Source organism: Adiantum capillus-veneris, chromosome 30, assembly GCF_014529385.1.
Source record: "Adiantum capillus-veneris isolate H3 chromosome 30, ASM1452938v2, whole genome shotgun sequence".
Lineage (NCBI taxonomy): Eukaryota > Viridiplantae > Streptophyta > Polypodiopsida > Polypodiales > Pteridaceae > Adiantum > Adiantum capillus-veneris.
Genome location: NC_140960.1, coordinates 48,333,476 through 48,352,949, shown reverse-complemented (window position 1 = coordinate 48,352,949; position 19,474 = coordinate 48,333,476). Strand labels below are relative to the sequence as shown.

Sequence of the window (19,474 nt, the reverse complement as noted above, 5' to 3'; positions counted from 1 at the left end):
ATGCAAAGTGCAAGAGCTCCCTCTCCAAGCAAGTAGAGGTGGAGAGCCTACACCAACACTCTTGGCTATAGAGTGCAAATCCAACCAAGAGCCATGCTTCAATGCTTGAGCTTGTCATCTCCTTCTTCTTCATTACTATGCTATTATGTATGCTAGCAACAAGAGTATGATAAGTGAGGAACTAGTTCTTTCTCCTATGAAATGTTTCTTCTTCCTCTTCCCTACCCTCATTCCCTGCTAGCTCTCTCCACCTTCGAAGGTGTTTGAGGTCTTGGGACTGAGGCTTGGGACAATTAAAGCTTTCTTCAAGTTCATGTTATGCTATGATTGTGATGCATGAAGCTTTCCATCTTCATTGCATCACCTAGGTCACAAGGAACACAAAGAATGTATTGTAACAAGTCTCTCTTAATGGGAGAAATCATAATACAAATGCCTATTGGAGGGGGGACCGGCTCCACATAAATCCGGTCCTCAACTGTTGTCATGTTCTCTAAATTCTCTCTCTTGCAAAAGTATTGTTCATGCCAAGTTAACTAATTGCTATGATTATGTTGCTATCTTCAATTATGTCTACCCGCTATGCTCACAAAGTTATTTCTCGAAAGTATTCTCATTAATTTCCGTTATTCTCAAGTTGAATAGGCTAATTCCATTACAATATATATATGTATATACATATATACATTAATGGTTGGTTGTTAAATAAAAGTTCCGGCAATCATCTAGCAGGAGTTTTTACTTATCCTCCAAATCCAAGTTTCTAATGTAAACGATGTAACAATGCTAATGTATAACCACTTTATTATGTGTAAATAATTAATTGGCATATCACAAATAAATTATTGTTTGTGTTACATATGGACAATTGAATTGCTTTAGTCTTCAATAATATCTAAGTGTTTCATATATGATTCAAATCGATCGGCCTTTCTAGTTCTCTCACTCTCTCTCTCTCTCTCTCTCTCTCTCACACACACACACACACACACAAAATCTCCCCTCATTTGGGCTAAACCTGAATTCAAACCCATAGCTGCTCAACCTTGAGTCAATGCATATGGTAATACTTCTTTGTCGTGCGATTGCATGAGAGCACTGCGAACTAAGCAGACTGGGGTCCTGTTGTCACGTGGAAGGATCAGATTTTCCCCCATTCCCGTGCGCAAAGCTTCAAATTTTACAGGAGATGGGCACCCTCTTGCTGCAGAAAAACTTTGCCTGGCTGCTGATCGCCTCGAGCTCACTTCACTCTTGAGATCTCAGAGTAAATCCAAAGCCCTCGTGGATGGCAGGCTCACACACGCCTACATTGTGTCCTGTGGCCTCGATCATGACAAGGTTATACTGAATTGCATCATCCAGTTGTATGGCAGCTGCGGGTTCGTAAAGGATGCTCGCCATGTGTTTGATGGCTTGCATCACCCAAATATTTTCTCCTGCAATATTATGATCAATGTTTACAACCGCAATGGACCTTTGGATGCTGCAAGGGACCTGTTCAATGGCATGCTCATCAGAGATATCATAACATGGAATGCGATGATTGCTGCCTGTGTGCATCATGGGAGTTACGAAGAAGCCCTCGATCTTTTCCGGTCCATGCAACATCACGGCATGGCATACGATCACATCACTTTTATTAGCGTCCTTGATGCATGTGCTGGCAGCTGCAATATTGAAGCAGGCCAAAAAGTTCACATCTCTGTCGTATATGTTGGACTTGAAGACACTCTGAATTTGAGCAATGCCCTCATCAGCTTTTATGGTAAGCTTGAGCTTGTTGATGATGCACAAGCCGTGTTTTCAAAATTGTCTCATGGGGACATAGTCTCTTGGACCACCATGCTTTCAGCATTTGTTATAGTCAAGAATGGATATGAGGCTCTAAACACATTTTGTGTGATGCACTTGAAGGGCGTGGAACCAGATAAAATTGCTCACATTTGCGCTCTTGATGCATGTGCTATCATGTCAGAAAATGAATATGGTCAGTTGATCCATTCAGCACTCGTAGAAAATCGTTCAGATATAGATATCGTTGCATCTACTGCCCTAATCAACATGTATGGTGAGTGCGGTAGTGTCTATGATGCAAGAAATATCTTCGCAAGGATGCTTGTGCATGATGTTGTGGCATGGACGGCTATGTTAGTAGCTCTCTCACGCAACATGCACAGCGTGGAGGCATTACAACTATTTCACAAAATGCAAGTTGAAGGCGTCTGTCCAAACACTGTGACATTTGTTTTTGCATTGGACGCTTGCAGCGGTCTTCCTTCTTTAGTGGATGGGCAAGACATTCACGTTACTGTTGTTTTCAGAGGCATTGAAAGTGATGAGGCAATCTCAGTTTGCCTTGTGAATCTGTATGGCAAGTGTGGTTGTATGGATGATGCAAAAGCTGTGTTCAACAGAATTCTTAATAAGAATGTTGTTGCTTGGAGTACTATGATCATGTCATGTACACAAAATGGGTGTGGGAAAGAGGCGTTAAGCCTGTTCCATCGGATGCAGGCTGAGGGAACCAAGCCTAACAATGTCACATTTCTTTGCCTTGTTGATGCATGTACTAACCTAGAAGCTCTTGAAGAGGGGCATGCAGTCGATGACTGTTTATGCAAATGCGGATATGGGAAAGATGTCATTATATGCAATGCCCTTATGAACATGTATCGGAAATGTGGTGATCTGCAGAAAGCAATAATTGTTTTTGATAGGATGCCTTATCACAATCTAGTTTCTTGGACTGCTTTTATTGCTGCATTTTCCCAGATGGGTTGCGGGCAAAATGCTCTAATGCATTTCCAAAAGATGCTGTCAGAAGGAATCAGCCCTGACAACATCACATTCACGTGTGTTTTGACTGCATGTAGTCATGCAGGATTGGTTGAAGGTGGTTGGAGTTTGTTTTCTGCCATGCTCACTGATTTTGGCATTCCTCAAACAATAGACCATTTTGTATGTATGATTGACCTTCTTGGCCGTGTTGGTCATTTGGGTGAGGCAGACGCTTTGCTTAGTCATGCCCCTTTTCAGAATTTGGCCTTGCCTTGGCTTTCTCTTCTTGGAGCTTGTCAAAGTTGTGGAGATGTGACACGGGGTTTACGTGCAGCACTGTCGTATGTTGAACTGAATCCTGAAAGTGCTTCCCCCTTTACAATTTTGGGCAACATTGTAACAGTTCAAGACAAGACTGTCAGTGTTGTACCAATTATCAATTTGTTCTGTGAAAGTGGAGATTGGATGATTCCCCATGAATTGGGAGTTGCTTGACGCACTTAGTTAAAGCAAACTTTTAACCTTCTATCAAAACATTCTGCTCAATTACTCATCACAAGCATCATGATGAGCATTTAAGAGCTTGACAAGGACTCTTGTTGATCACATGGTCTTATCCAAGAGAACTCGCTTTTCACAGGTGAAGAAGGCTTATATGCATCATGCACATGCTCTTTTCATGTCTGTCCTCCAGCTAGGACTGAATTTGACAGCAACTTTTGCAAGTGTGCATGAATGCTTGGATGCAGCTGGAGGCTCGGATTCAAACAGGGGCAACAATACTATTTGGGTCCTTAAGCATCACAGCTGTAGCCACCATCAGAGGCCTAAGTGAAGTGACTTGGAGGTTGCATGGAAGTCTCTAAAGTCTGCGCAAAGAATTTGTTGCATACTACACCGTCATAAAGGAAGTGCGCTGGAAGACCCCAGCACAAGATGAGGTCCATGATCCTTGCATTTGGAGGTTCTCTACCTCAATTTCCCCTCCTATTAGGGCTTGCAACAGAAACTGGCTTGTGCTTTGGGGTAGAAAAATGGGGACAGCAGCATTAGTTGCAGCTATCACTGAGAATCGCTGCATTTAATGACAAAAGCATTTGGTGGATTGTCCATTAAGAGCTAATGTGACCAGTTTTGTCACATGGCATGGCGATATAACAGCCAGCAGGGGGCCAGCCAGGCGCAACCCAATATATACATATGTGGTTCTTCAAGCCATGTGCTTTTGGCTAAGACTTTGGGCCTCAGTTATACTCATCAGTTGACAGAATGCTACCTTGACAAGTGTAGGGAAAATCTTTATGATTGCACTCTGATGACGAAAAGGCATGTTACAGAAACCCATGAGAAAGATGAAGATATTGTGACTTAAGGACCTTCCAAACAGGAGAATATTTGCAGTAGCACAAGCTGGAGTAACTAGGCAGGTGCTCCAAACAAGGGTCAATGTCTAAGGAGTGAGAACAATGGCCTCGAGCAAGGATTTATAAGCTAGGTAAAGGAGTCCACACTAATGGTTCTTTGGAATCGGAGTTACACGTGCCAAAAAGGGAGCAAGTATGGGGAACATTCTGGTGTGTCAGCTTCAATTCTCAAAGGTGTGCTTACATATGCTGGTTAATAATGTAAATTTACAGGTACAAATTGAAAAATGCTTCTTGTAATCTAAACAATTGGTCATTTTGGTTTAAAATCTTGGTAATTACCTTAGATTATGACATATATCTTGGTTGTCTCATTGGTTTGACCTTAAAAATCAAGGCCAAGAAAATGGTTTTTTTCAAGCATGGGGCTGTAGCCGACAACATGAGTGGTAGTTATTGTAAAATTGAAAATTAACGCAATCAAAGTTTGTATATTTTGCAGTAAAAGCCTAGGTATGATGGGAAAAGTGATTATGGTCCAATCACTCTCCAAGTTGTATTGAAATGTTGATGATTATGCCCATTTTTATTAATATAGACTATTATCAAGTGTTGGTTGACCGCTAGCGTAAACCCTAGATTTTAGAGCTCCTTATGATGCATATAGATAGTAACTTCAAAGTTAGGGCGTTTCGCTCTTTACGAAAGCCTAAGAGCTTATTGGTGTGGTGGCAAGGCATTAGGAGATTTCGGAGGTCTTTTGAAGGGCCTTTTGGAAGAAAGAGGAAACTAAGCTCTTCCAATGAGAGAAGAGTCTACGTTACGTAGAAAAATAGATTGATATTAACAAAAATATAAAAGGTGTCCCTCTCCTCATTTAATAATCTAGTGGTCCTTGAAAACGAGCACTCTCTTTCATTTAATGCGAGCACCTTTTTCAGAAGATAGATGTGGTGCATTTGATACAGACTACGTCATCACTAGAACTTAAAAAGTCACAAAACTATCAAGTGGTGGAAGATTTTGAAACTTTTGATATTGTCAATGCGTCCGGAACGCATATATCTTCTAGAAATGAATGTCCAATTGCCTCACTCAGACATCCAAAGAGGCAAAAAAATGTCAAAAAGCCCTAAAGGAACATTTTACTAACGGCGCGCGAGGGGCCGTTCCAAAATTTTGTAATGCCTCCTCGCGCCGCTAGTAAAAAACCCATTTTTTCTCTTTTTAGGGAGCTTTTTGAGAGAAAAATGTCCAAAAACTTCTAAAAAGGAGCTTTCTGGAAAGATAAGTGTCCAAAAATCACTAAAAGGAGCTTTGAACTAACGACGCGCAGAGGGGCATTCTAAAATTTTGGAATACCTCTTAGCGCGCCGTTAGTAAAAAGCCTCTTTTTCTTCTTTTTAGGGAGCTTTTTGAGAAGAAAATGTCCAAAAACCTCTAAAAAGGGGCTTTCTGGAAAGATAAGTGTCCAAAAATCACTAAAAGGAGCTTTGTACTAACGGCGCGCAGAGGGGCATTCTAGAATTTAGAAATGCCTCTTCGCGCGCTTTAAGTAAAAAGCCCATTTTTTGGGGTTTTTTGATATTTTTTGCTTTTCCGATTGTCGGAATGAGGCAAGTAGACATTCGTTTTTAGGGTATTTTGGCGTTCCGGACGCATTGGTGGTGTCAAAAGCTTCAAAATCTATCACTATTTGACAATTTGTGACTTTTCAACTTTTAGTGATGACGTAAGCTGCATTGAATGCGCCGCACCTGCCTCTTGAAAAAGACGCTCGCATTAAATAAAAAAGTGACCGTTTTCAAGGATGATTGGGAGTATAAATCTACTTTTTAGAGTGTCTGGTTGTCCTTTTGGACGTACTCACAAGGTGCAAGTGCATTTTATAAAAAGTTTCTAGAGTGAGAAATACAATTTCTTACAAGGCCCTCCAAATGACCTACGAAATTTTCTAATGCTTTTCCTCCACTCCTTAAGTGCATATTGTACTTTTGTGCCTTCCCAATCTCTTTTATGTTTGTGGAGCAATATCAATTGGTAAGGGAAAATCATATGGTTGATCACAATTAATCGAGTTATTTTTCGTTGCTATATTTGTATTACATATTGGTATCAGAGATCAAGGTCATTTTCCTTTTTTTAAAGAAGAAAAGGTTCTAGGTTTAAGTGTAAAGGGTTGAGTTTGTAAACCAACACTGAAATTTCAACCAAAGGTACGTGAATTTTAAAGAATAAATTCTTGGTTTTTGAAGAAGAGTAATTGAGACTCTTGACCAAAGAGAGACTTATCCGAGGAGTTACCACAAGGAATTATTACATTCAAAAGGAACACCACATTTGATACTTTAGAAGAAGAGAGAGTCATAGACTATACACGCATCAATTTGTTTAATGATAATGCTATTCGTGTATGGGTAGTTGAGTATCTTGCTCACAAGTTGCAGGAAGCTATCACCAATCTTGATTTGCAACAAACAGTCGTCCAAGAACAACTTCAAAACAAAAATTTGGTTGGAACTACTCAAGAACACATAATTTTTATGAGGACTGTAGGAGAGGCCTCAAAGGAAAACTCTAATGAGCAAGAGAGGCAATTATCCAAGAAGAGAACGAGAAGGCAATCAAGGAAGGCAGATGGATCTCCACAAAAGCAAAGAGGTTCTCTTACTACATGGCAAAGTTTTAAGCTTGAGCAAGGGAAAGCTATTCAAAAGTACATAGACAATTTTTGGGATTTACATCTCAAAGCCAATGTCTACAAATGAATAGAATTTCCTAAGCAAACGTAGCAATTTTGTGATGGACTTTCAAAAGCATGCAACATATGTTACTGTCCAAAGGTTCAAGACAATTTTTGAGGTTATTTATCACACTGTGGTAGTCTCTAAGATCAAATTTCAAGATCCAGACAAAAAGGAAAACAAGCCTTTTGTCACAAAAGATAAGATGTATAATCAGGGGAAGAATGACAATCTCTTCCAAGAAAAGAAAGTCGAAGGATAAAGGAGCTTATCATAGTAAAAACTAGCTTTCATTAAAGAGATGGATCTCCATTGCAAGGAAAGTAGATGCTTCAAGTGTCAGGGACAAGGTCACTCTTATCGTGCATGTCCTCAAAAAGCATGCAAAGAAGATGACTCCTCGAGCATCTATTGTTCGAACCCCTACAAATGAAGGCTATCCTCGAGGAGCACCCTCATGCTAAAAAGGTATGTGAGCATGATGCTCCCTTTTTTTTAAAATCCTAGGAGGGATTCAAGCTACTACGCTGCCAATAATACATACTTTTATTGGCCCACAATGAAGAGAATGTCGAAGACTATGTGTTTCAATGTCTTATGTTCCAAAAAGTGTGATAGAGGGAATAAACCTATTTACTCCAACCATTACCTATTCCTAATTTCTCATGGAAGAGCATAGTCATGGATTTTGTCTTGGGCTTTCCAAAGCCTATTCATGGGAATACGGGAATATGGATGATAGTAGATAGGTATAATAATCAAGCTCACTTAATACCTGAAAAAAAGACTATCAAGGCACATCATATGGCTACTCTCTTCATCTCTTCGATATTCAAGTATCATGCCTCGCCTAAAAGTATGGTATCGAATAGAGATCCCAAAAGAACAATTATTTTTGAAGGGGATTATTTAAAACTTGCACACAAAGCCAAACTTTTCCTTGGCCTATCACCGTGGAATGGATGGCCAAAGTGAAATAGTTAACTCTATTTGTCCATGATCTATGAAAATCCTAAGTTCTGGAAGTAGATAAACACAATCAATGGGAGAAATATTTTCCACTTGAAGAGTATGCATACAACGACACTTTCCATACCTCTACAAGTAAGAAAACTTTTGAGATAATTGAGAGAAGATCAAAAGTCCCACTTTTTTGAAAACATATGGGAAGATCTTCACGGTGTTCCACCCTCTATTAGAATGGAGGGTGCCGATAGTAGAGTGAGATAAGATTTTAAGCTATAAGGAAAAACTATTTGAAGCACATAAACACTTTAAACTTTACCTTATGTGGTTACACCCATGTATTCCTAGAGTAATTATCAATAAAGTTTAGGAAGCACAATAATTTTCAAAATATGGAGTATGCATTAGATCACAAACATCACTATAGACAAGTTGCATTTGCAAGTAGTTTGCATAGAACCATCCTTAGGAAACTTTGAATGTTGCATTTTGGCCAAAATATAGCCTTCACATAAATGTTTCAACAGTGTCTCAAGAGGGGGCAACAAAGCAACCAAATCGGATTTTTGTAAGCACAGCAAACTTGCAAAAATGAGATGACCAAAATTTGCATGCCAACATTTTTCATGTGAAACACTCTTTGAATAAATAATTGTGCATGCTAAATCTTTGAATCTCATAGAACCAAAAAAGTTTTAATCGAATCTCTACCACAAATGACATTACCCCTTCATGTAATTCCTTGGATTGGTTCCTCACACAAGACTTGAAAGGGGTGGTTAAAGTTTCATCTTGCATTTAGTGGTGGCTTCAATGGGGTTTTTTAAAAAAATCTATGCTCAGTCATGATTGAGGTACTCGTATCGTTTTGGGTTGTACATATTTTTTCTTAATGCGATGTTGATTTGATCAAAATGTATGCCAAATGTGGGGTTGTATGATGGTTTTTTAACCCTTTTGGTGGAGTCACCATTCTTGGTGCCAATGTGCCGGTCTTTGGGATTTCTTTTGATTGAATCTGGGCTAGAATGGATGGGTTTTTTCCAAGTTATAGTATTTTTTATTGTAATGTATGCTAATTTTTGAGAATTTATGTTTATTTTGGATCCTTCATATCAACATTAGATTGAAAATTTGATGCCACCGTTGAGGCATTGAATTTTGGGCTTTGGTCAAGGCAACTTTCATCCAATTATGATGTCGGAGGAGAAGTTGTGTGGGTTTTTGTGTAAGATCATTGATAGAAATTAGGGAAGGTTTGAGGAGCTACCATATGGAAAAGAGGAAAGTCCCACATGGGAGGAGCAAGAGGAAAAAATCAAGATATACATAGTTAAGAGCGTCTCTAGAGATTTTAATGCATTTATAACAAGTCATGGGGTAAAACACCAGTGTACATCACCGTATAACCCTCCACAAGATGGTGATGTTGAGAGATAAAATGCGTTGTTTATGGAGATGGCACAATGTATGTTTGAAAGCCAAGCTTTGCTGGCCACATATATTTTGGCTTGAGGCTACCATGTGTGTTGCATAAAGACTAAATAGGTGTCCCAGTAAAGCATTGAAGTCTTTCACTCCATATAGTCGGAGATGTTGGTTTTGCAAGAGACACAATTTGAGTATGAATGTAATTTTTAATGAGGCACAAAATATGTAAATGTTGAATGAAGTTAAATATCAACAACTTTTTGATGCAGGTGTACAAGATGTAATTGATGAAGATAGAAGTGAAAATGAGCAGGCTAAATGTATACCAAAATGGCTACGTAGTCTTTACATGATAGTAGATTGGGTGTACCTTTGTCTAATTGTACTCGTTTAAGTTCTCAGTATGCCTCTACTTATCATTGTCTGGCTGTATCAAGCATGTATGATGAGGAAGAACCTTTGTCATTTGATAATGCATAACATTCAAAAAATTGGTTTGCTGCAATGCAAGTTGAGTATGATGCTATTAAAAGAAATATGAGACTTGCCTCTTAACACAAAGGCCATTGGTACTAAGTGACTTTAAACTTGATATGTAAGCTTGATGTAGTGTTGATCACTACAAGGCTACATTTCTAGTAAAAGGTTATGCTCAAGAAAAGGTCATTGATTTAAATGAGACTCTTGTACTGACTCATCTATGACTACTATTCATAGCATTTGTGCATTGGTAGCTTATAATGGTTGGAGCATATATCCCTTGAACAGAAAGACTGCAATTTGAAGGTTGATTTGACTGTGAAAGTAGCATACCCGCATTGTTTTATTCAAAAGAGATAAAAGAGAAAGGTGTGCAGGCTTAAAAGGATTTGTATGGTTATTGTGAAATATTTAGATCAATGATTAAAGTATATGAAATTCATTGTAAGCATTTACAAGACATATAATCCTTCACTTGTGGCTCTTGCATCCATTAGCATATTCAAAGGGATAATTCTTAAACATAACTAGATACTTACCTTACTGCCATGGAGAACGTTGTCTTTATGAGATGGAGGACACTTTCAAGTTGAAATATCTCCTCAACATCTTCAAATTTAGGAGGACCTTCTATGACTAGCTCATTTGATGGGACACCCTCGTATCTTTTAAGTAGACTTACATGGAAAGCATCCAATGGGCAGGTAGCTTAAGCTTGTAAGATGTTTTATCGATTGGTGCCTAAATTTGGAAGGGTCCATAGAATGTTTTTTCTAACTTAGCATAGTATTTCTGATGAGCCATGAGTTCTCCTTGCCAAATTTTGCTTGTTGTGTGCTTTAAACGAGCCTTGGGAAATTTAATTGTTGGGGTACATGCCAACTAGTCAAATTCCCATTACTAACCCTAACCTTAATTTTTTGATGGTTGATAGAATAAGGCGCATGAGGTAGTATTCTCCTCACTGAGCTCCACCAATATCGTGCTCTCACTCTCCATCCTTATTGCACTGCATGCACGTACGCATCCATGTACGTGCACTTCACAAGTGGTATCAGAGCTTAAGTAGATAACTCGCAAATCATCAGTCGACACTAGACTATGTAGCAGGTGATGTGAAAACTTGGAGGTATAGCAAGCTACAAGAAGCAATGGAAATTAATGCCAATCAAAGGTAGCGCTAAAGAATTTTTGAGGTAGTCCAAACTCTGCAATAATTGGGTTGCAGCAAAACCATGGCATATGTGATTTTTTCAGTAGCGCTAAAGAATTTTTTGAGCGTATGTAGTGCTAAGGCAATAATCTAGCAACGCTAGAAAACTATCTACACCAGCACTAGTGTTTGCCAAAGGTAGCACAAGAAGAGAGCAGTGTCATGTCACTCCACCTCCACGATGGGAAATAGGGTTTAAGGAAGTAGATTGTGCATGTTTGATGTGCACATGTTACTGATGCATTGATAGGGCGCACAGTGCCAGGCTAATGTAAAGTTAAATGTATGCCAAGTATGGTCTTTGTCACCAATAATTGTGGATTTGATGTTGTAAATGGATATGCTCAAAATTTTCCAAAGTGAAATTTTATGGGTTAATAATATAGTACTCGGAATGCTCTACAATTTTTTCTTTACGACTCTCTAATTGGAGTCCTAATGGAGAAGTTATGGGCATTTTGATCTTTTGTGGGGGTCGGATCTACTGTCTTTGAACCAGACTTGAGATGCGTTCTTGAGTAATTGACTTCAATTTTATAGAGTTTTGGATGATAGTGTCTAGCATGGGCTAGAGAATGTGCTTTACAGTCTTCAAACTGGGCATTGATTGCTAAAGTTATGGCCGATACACTTGTCTCTGCATTTTGGGCTTTCATGAGCAAGGAAAAAGGGATGCAAAAGCGGATAAATTTTGAAGATTTTTTATAAAACATGGAGTGCTCGCAATGCCTTAAATATTTATGCCTACTATGGTGCTAATAATGCCTTGGTTTAGATGTATGCCAAATACGATGTAATTGCCAAGGCACATAGTAGTATGCCAAAAGACCAAGGATGATAGAGGGAAGCAACCTGGATTACTCCAGCCATTTCCTATCCCAAATTCACCATGGGAGAGTATATCCATGGATTTTATCTTTGGATTACCCAAGTCTATCCATGGGAATATGAGAATATGGACAATAGTCGACAGGTTTAGCAAGCAAGCACACTTTATTCTTGTCAAAAGACTATTAAGGCACACCAAATGGCAACTTTGTTCGTATAACATATTTTCAAACACCATGGATTACCAATATCCATCATGTGAGATAGAGATCCTAGAATGACCAGTAATTTTTGGAAAGGTCTCTTTGAAAATCTAGGAACAATATTGAATTTCTCTTTGGCATAAACGGATGGTCAAAATGAGATAGCCAATCTTACAATACTCGATCTACTAAAGACTTATGTTACAGAAGTAGATCAATGCTCACAATGGGAAAAGTACTTACCTCTTTTAGAGTATGCCTACAATAATACTGTACATACTTCTTTAGGAAAAGCACCTTTTGAAATAACTGAGGAAAGACCTAAAAGTCTCTTACTACTTAAAGTACATGGGAAGATCTTAAATGAGTATAGCCGTGACATGCAATAATCTTTTCAAAAGATTAAGGAGGCTATATCCATATCTCAACAAAGGACAAAAGTTGCTGCTAAAAAGCATAGAAGGGCTTTAATGTTCAAAGAAAATGATTGGGTCTTACTTAAGTTTCCTAAGGCTCGATTGAGGCAAACAACGGGCAAAAATCCTACGGGCCATCAAAAGTATTATGTTAAGCTAGCAAAAAGATACTAAGGTCCTTTCCAAATATTGAAGCCCATCAATGAGACGGCTTACCAACTCAAGTTGCCCAACCATTGGCTCATACAAAATGCTTTTCATTTGAGCCTACTAAAGCCCTACAAAGGAAGAGCCACCAAGTGAACCAATTATTGAAGACCCTCCCGAAGTTGAAGACCAAGAAGAGGTGCTATAACTCAAAGCTATCCTGCAGCATGAAAACAAGGTACTTATTAAGTTCAAAAATTATCCTTTTGAGGATGCTAGATGGATGCAAGGAATACTGCTTAAGGATACTATGAACCTTGTCAATTCTTACAATGCTACATTAGAGTAAGAAAATGTACAAATTTTGTTTGAAATGACCAATGTTTTTGTCTTATAATACTGTTTCTGTTTTTATTGTGCACAAATTTAAATAGTATGCATGCTTAGAATCATGTTTGTGATGACGAAGTCTCTCAGACACCAAGTAGAATTTGTCACTCTACTTGGGAGAATGAAATGGACTAAAGAGCGGACATGCTTGCGGTAGCTATGTGTCCCAAGCACCAAATGGATTAGTCGTCCATCTTGGAAAGACGTCGTAGGTAAAAAGGGATCCTCTACCGCTAAGCAAGATTGACTAATGACTAAGGCTTTATCTCTTCTACCTCATAGTTGAGGGCGACTATGATTTCAAGAGAGAGTTAATGTCATAAAATCTAATATCTAACCAACCCAAATGATTTTCTCATATTAAAATGATCATGTAATGTGGGAGAATAAATGGGAACAAGGGTTAGGATATAGACATGTGCTTATAGATCTATCTTAACACGGGGCCAATGGTAAAGGGGCCCAAAAGAGAGATGGTATGTCAAAGAGCAAGGCTAACCAATGGAGATTAAAGACCTTAGGGTTAGCTTCATTGAAGACCTCCAAAGGTTAGTGTTAAAAAGTCCTTTGACCAAGTTAGGTAAGCTAGGGCTGAGCTTGAGGTGGGAACCCCGCCCAAGCTTAAGGTGCTTGAGGTCCTTGTCGTGCTTGATGACTAAGGTGCTTGAGGTGCTTGTCGTGCTTGCTGACTAAGGTGCTTGAGGTGCTTGGTGTGCTTTCCGACTAGGGAGCTTGAGGTGCTTGTGGGAACACCACCCAAGATTGAGGTGCTTTGTCATGCTTGCTGACTAAGGTGCTTGAGGTAAGGTGTGCAAAAGAAGTGCAAAAGTCAATCATCAATCCCTACAAGGAGGGGGCAAGAGCCCTACAAGAGGGGGGATGAGAGAGAACACACACACACTTACGCAAGGAAAGCTTTGTACAAAGAAAGAAAAAGGGACACTTGTCAAGTTCCTCCTCATGTTGCCCTCATGGTGTGCCTAAAGCCTATTGGTTGGCCACCCAGGGGGTCCAATGAGAAATTAGTAGATTTAATTGATTGTTTTTGCATTTATCAAGCCCTCTCTCTCAAAGGGGAAAGGGGGAGACTTGTCCCAAGGCTAGTATGCTTGCTTGGTATGACTCTTGCCTTTGATGATTGGCTAGGCCTGAGGGGTCCACTGAGCTTAAAGCATGAGCTACAAGGGGGGGTCGACCAAAGCAAGTAGGGGCATGCTTGAGGGGTATGCTCTCCCACTCTCTCTCTCTCTTCTCTCTCTCTCTCTCTCTCTCTCTCTCTCTCTCTCTCTCTCTCTCTCTCTCTCTCTCATTGTGTAGTGTGCAAAGTGCAAGAGCTCCCTGTCCTTTTCCAAGCAAGTAGAGAGGTTGAGAGCCTACACCAACACTCTTGGCTATAGAATGCAAATCCAACCAAGAGCCATGCTTCAATGTTTAAGCTTTCCATCTTCTCCATCTTTATTACTATGCTATTATGTATGCTATCAAGAAGAGTGATGATAAGTGAGGAACTAACTCTTTCTCCTATGAAATATTTCTTCTTCCTCTTCCCTCCCCTCATTCCCTGCTAGCTCTCTCCACCTTTGAAGGTGTTTGAGGTCTTGGGACTGAGGCTTGGGATATTTAATGCTTTCCACAAAGTTTATGTTATGCTCATGATGCATGAAGCTTTCCATCTTCATTGCATCACCTAGGTCACAAGGAACACAAAGATTGTATTGTAACAAGTCTCTCTTGATGGGAGAAACTATAATACAAATTCCTATTGGAGGGGGGACCGGCTCCACATAAATCCGGTCCTCAACTGTTTTCATGTTCTCTAAACTCTCTCTGTTGCAAAAGTATTGTTCATGCCAAGTTAACTAAATGTTGTGTTTATGTTGCTACCATCAAGTAAGTTCACCCGCTATGCTCACAAAGTAATTTCCTAAAAGGCCATTTCCATTACACAACATCCATGAAAACCTTCATAGACACCTCCCTGCTATCCTCTGCTATCTCATTGGGACAAAATGTCAACTTTCGTACACCACATTGGGAGTAGTCCCCCATCAAGCATTTCTTTGCATGGTATTCACTATTTGGAGGCTTCAGGCACATGATGGATTCCGACATACTAGTGATGTGCTGACATACTGCTTGGTTTGCAAAAATCTGTCCTGTATTATCACTTCTACAGCATACGGAGAAAGTGAAAAGGTGACCTTTCTCGTGATGCCCAAACTTGTTTTTCCGTATCTGATTAAAAGACTCTTTGAAATAGAGCATCTACACGCGGGATACACAACAGCAAGTATACCTCTCTTTCAACTTTCAAACAAAGTATGGATTTAATGCCTCAAAGCATCTAAGAGACACGGCCACTATAGGGTGGGCCTTCTTGAATCTTTGGTATAGCTCAACCTATGGCACCAAAACAAAAAAGGTTAGAAAACTCCAACTTCATAAAGATGGTAAAATGACAAAACTGGCTGAAGACATTAACAAATATGGTACTGTAGAGTACAAAAATGTCCTATTGGGTAACCAAAATGATTCATTTCTACCTTCTTTGGTACAATATAGAACCAATACAAAACAAAGTGTGTTCTTCTGAGGGCCTTTGGTACTATACAACCATTGTCCCATGAAACAAAATAGCGTTTAAGAGTTGGACAACACCAAAACCAGTCAAATTTGAGAATATTCAAAAAAACATTTGGTGCTATACAAATTTGAGACTATTCATAGAATATTTGGCACTATAAAGGACTATTTCCATATTTGGTACTATCTTTAGGCATTTGGTATTATGTACAACTAATGGCATGCATGAGAGTACCAAATTGGGTAGTTTACACGGGCTTGGGTACTATACAAATACCTTTGGTACAATGAAGGACCATTGCCATATAACAAAAATTCATATTTGGTACAGTCTTTTGCTTTTGACTCATAGTAGAAATCTATATAGAAGAGTATGGATATGGGTACTTTGCAAATGCTTTGGTGATAAACAAGAATGATTTGGTACTATACAGGGAGTAGGTTTGGTAGTGCACAAAAACTTTGGTACTACACAATTATGCTTTGGTCAAATAGAGTGAGGCTTTGGTACTCTATAGATATAATATTTTCATATTTGCTACTGTCTTTAGGCTTTTGGTACTATGTACAACCAGTGGCATGCATGAGAGTACCAACTTGGGTTGGGGAACATACAAAGACCTTTGGTACTATGAAGGACCATTGCCATAAAACAAAAAGTTAGATTTGGTATTGTCCGTCTGCTGTTGGCTCATAGTAGACTCCATGCAAAAGAGTACCCATATGGGTACTTTGCAAATTCTTTGGGGATAAACAAGAATGCTTTGGTACTATACAAAGGAGTAGTTTTGGTACTGCACAAAGACTTTGGTACTACACAATTAGGCTTTGGTAAAATAGATAGAGGCTTTGGTACTCTATAGATATAATATTTCCATATTTGGTACTATCATTAGGCTCTTGTTAATATGTACAACCATTGGCATGCAAGAGAGTACCAAATTGGGCAGTTTACAGAGACTTGAGTACTACACAAAGACCTTTGGTACTATGGAGGACCATTGCCATATAACAAAAAGTCAGATTTAGTACTCTTTTGGTACTTTTGAGTTATAGTAGAACGCTATGCAGAAGAGTATTGTATGGGTACTTTGCAAATGCTTTGGTGGTAATCAAGAATGATTTGGTACTATACACTGAGTAGGTTTGGCACTGCACAAAGACTTTGGTACTACACAATTAGGCTTTGGTACTCTATAGATAGGCTTTGGTGCCTCTAGGGAAGGAAAAGGTATTATACAAAGGCTTTGTACTCTATAGATAGGTTGTGTAGTTAGTAGTGAACGATTGAACACCAAATTTGGTACTGCACATGGGGCTTTGGTTCTATGCATGGCAGCTTTAGAACTACATAGGAATGCACTCATACTGTATATAACCTTTGTAAGGTATTGTACACACCCACATTGCCATATGCAGACTACCAAATTTGGTATTGTCTTGACCAAATCAGCCTTAAGAATTGTCAAATAGATTACAATTGCTAAGAATTGTTGGTACCTGAGAGTCATCAAGTAGATGCATAGGTTGTTTGACGACACTTTTCCTTACAATTCTCTTCTTGAATATGTCCTTCCTGTTAGGTGAAACTTTGGTCTCTGATGTCCAAAAGGCATGCACCACATCTCTTGTTTTATTGGTGATAGTAGTTCATCGAGGAAATTGTCTCTCACAAGAAGTCAATGGCAATACTTCATCCTCATCTTTATTCTCCAACCTCGAACTTATAGCAGCTATATTCCTTTGATGGATACCCAGGACACTAGCAATTTTAGATTGATTTATTGAGGTCTTATCTATACTATTGTTCAAGATCATTGTCAAAGATGTTCTCTTCACAAAAAGCTCACTTGCTAAGTGTGGGACCTTAATTTGAGTCAAAATGTTGCGCACACCCGGATAGAACCGTGTCTTCGACATTGCTGAACTTTGTTTTTTGTAGCTTGGAAAATGTATGGTGGTCCTAGAGTTGTTGAATTTTTTTTTTTTGTTCATTCCTTGATAGACCTACTTTTTTCTTGTGCCAACATCATGCCACCATTGCGCAAATGTTCTTCCTTGTCCTACCTTTTGGTGGTAATCCAAGAGTAGAAGAAGGATGTCTTTCTTTGCTTCCCTGCTTGTGTTTTTTTGTAGCCCAATAATTATGAAGAAAATCCTGACTATTCGGAATGAAATTGCTAATCGAATGGCTTTGTGTCTATTCATCCATGCTCGGACCACCTTCCAGCTCGTCGAAAGAGAGCAGTTTTGGATCATCCAAGCAGTAATCTCCTGCAGTATTGTCCATTGGCAAGGAGCAAATGCAAGAGGGGGAGAGAGAGAGAGAGAGAGAGAGAGAGAGAGAGAGAGAGAGAGAGAGAGAGAGAGAGAGAGAGAGAGAGAGAGAGAGAGAGAGAGAGAACAATGTGTGAAACCGGCCTTCATGTGTAGCTACAGGGCGGGAGAGAGAGAGAGAGAGAGAGAGAGAGAGAGAGAGAGAGAGAGAGAGAGAGAGAGAGAGAGAGAGAGAGAGAGAGAGAGAGAGAGAGAGAGAGACTTCGGTGGCTATATAGCAAGCAAGGTGAAGGATGTCAAACTCACACACACACACACACACACACACACACACAAAAAGAGAGAGAGAGAGAGAGAGAGAGAGAGAGAGAGAGAGAGAGAGAGAGTTCGGCGGCTATGGAGCAAGCAAGGTGCAGGATGTCAAACACACACACACACACACACACACACACACACACACACACACACACACACACACAGAGGACGTCAAATCACTGAACCATAAGCCTCACCCTCACCCCCCACCTCTTCTCAGAAACGGACAGTCTAAAAAGATAAAAACGTCTTCATAAACAAAGAAAAAGAAATATATGTCTCCTCTTCAATTCCAATTAAAAGTTCCTCTCTTTTTACACACATGAACCACCAAGGCTAGGTTGTGTCAAGGACAATCCTTTTTGTACCACCAAACCATGCTTTTAGCCAAATACACATGTCGCTACACAACACAACATTCTCTTTGTATCCAATATGTCAGCTCCATGAACAGTCCTCTAATTCAAAAGTGATGCGTGGTTTCAAAGCTCTGTGCATGCACTCTTAGGGTCGGATGAGAGGAAAGATGCATTTCATCAACGCGTTGACTATGCCAATAGGGGTGGTATGTTTGGTGATCCTTGGCACATTGACGCTATCAAAAAAGTTAGCACATTTATGTGGTGGAAAGAATATGGTGGAGAAAAGATAGAACTGCAAATGTAGCTGTCAGAGTATTATACGATTATCAATTGTTGCTTCAAGTGGTAACTGCTGCAAGAGAAATTGGTCTGCATTTGACTTCTTACACACTAAGAAGAGAAATAGATTAAAACCAAAACGAGTTGAGGCTCTGGTAGATGTGTTTTGTAATGTGATATTGTTGCATGTTCCAACCAACATTGCGATGAGAGCATATGAACATTATTTTGGTATAAAGCAAACGCATGAGGCACTTTCTATTAGGTGCAAGTGATGGTGAGTCAGAGTGGGAGGTGGATTTAGAATCTTCATACATGGAAGAAGTTGATGACATGGTTCCGGACCGGTGTTTGATTGTGACAACATTGTTTAAAAACAACTTTGGTACAACGTAATTGTAATTAGCTTGAGTTTGTTGGCCATATCTTATGATCTCTCTCTTTTTTCCATGTCACATTGTATCTTATGATTTTCAATCACTTTTATTTTATACTTATTGTATAGAGTTTATAACCAAGATAAAAAAGAGACAAAGAAATAAATAACAGAGTTAATTATGTAAAATGATTACAAAATGTTGGCTTGAAGGATTACAAAAATAGAAGGTATAGATTTTACAACTCATCATGCTGAGCGAGATTGCCAAAATATCATTCAAGCAAAATTCAGCAGAGCCAAGAGATGCAGAGTTGGT

General features: G+C 39.3%; 1 protein-coding gene across 1 annotated transcript; it reads left to right on the top strand.

Annotated features, from left to right (window-relative positions):
- Positions 1-982: 982 nt before the first annotated feature.
- Positions 983-4,503, top strand: LOC147417909 (pentatricopeptide repeat-containing protein At1g03540-like). The gene has a single exon (XM_086507354.1). It carries the CDS (start codon positions 1,090-1,092, stop codon positions 3,274-3,276), a length of 2,187 nt encoding a protein of 728 aa, XP_086363480.1. The 5' UTR covers positions 983-1,089; the 3' UTR covers positions 3,277-4,503.
- Positions 4,504-19,474: the final 14,971 nt, after the last annotated feature.

Excerpts from the sequence above, each read along its gene's own strand:
- LOC147417909 (XM_086507354.1), top strand. The coding sequence starts at position 1,090 with ATGAGAGCACTGCGAACTAAGCAGACTGGGGTCCTGTTGTCACGTGGA.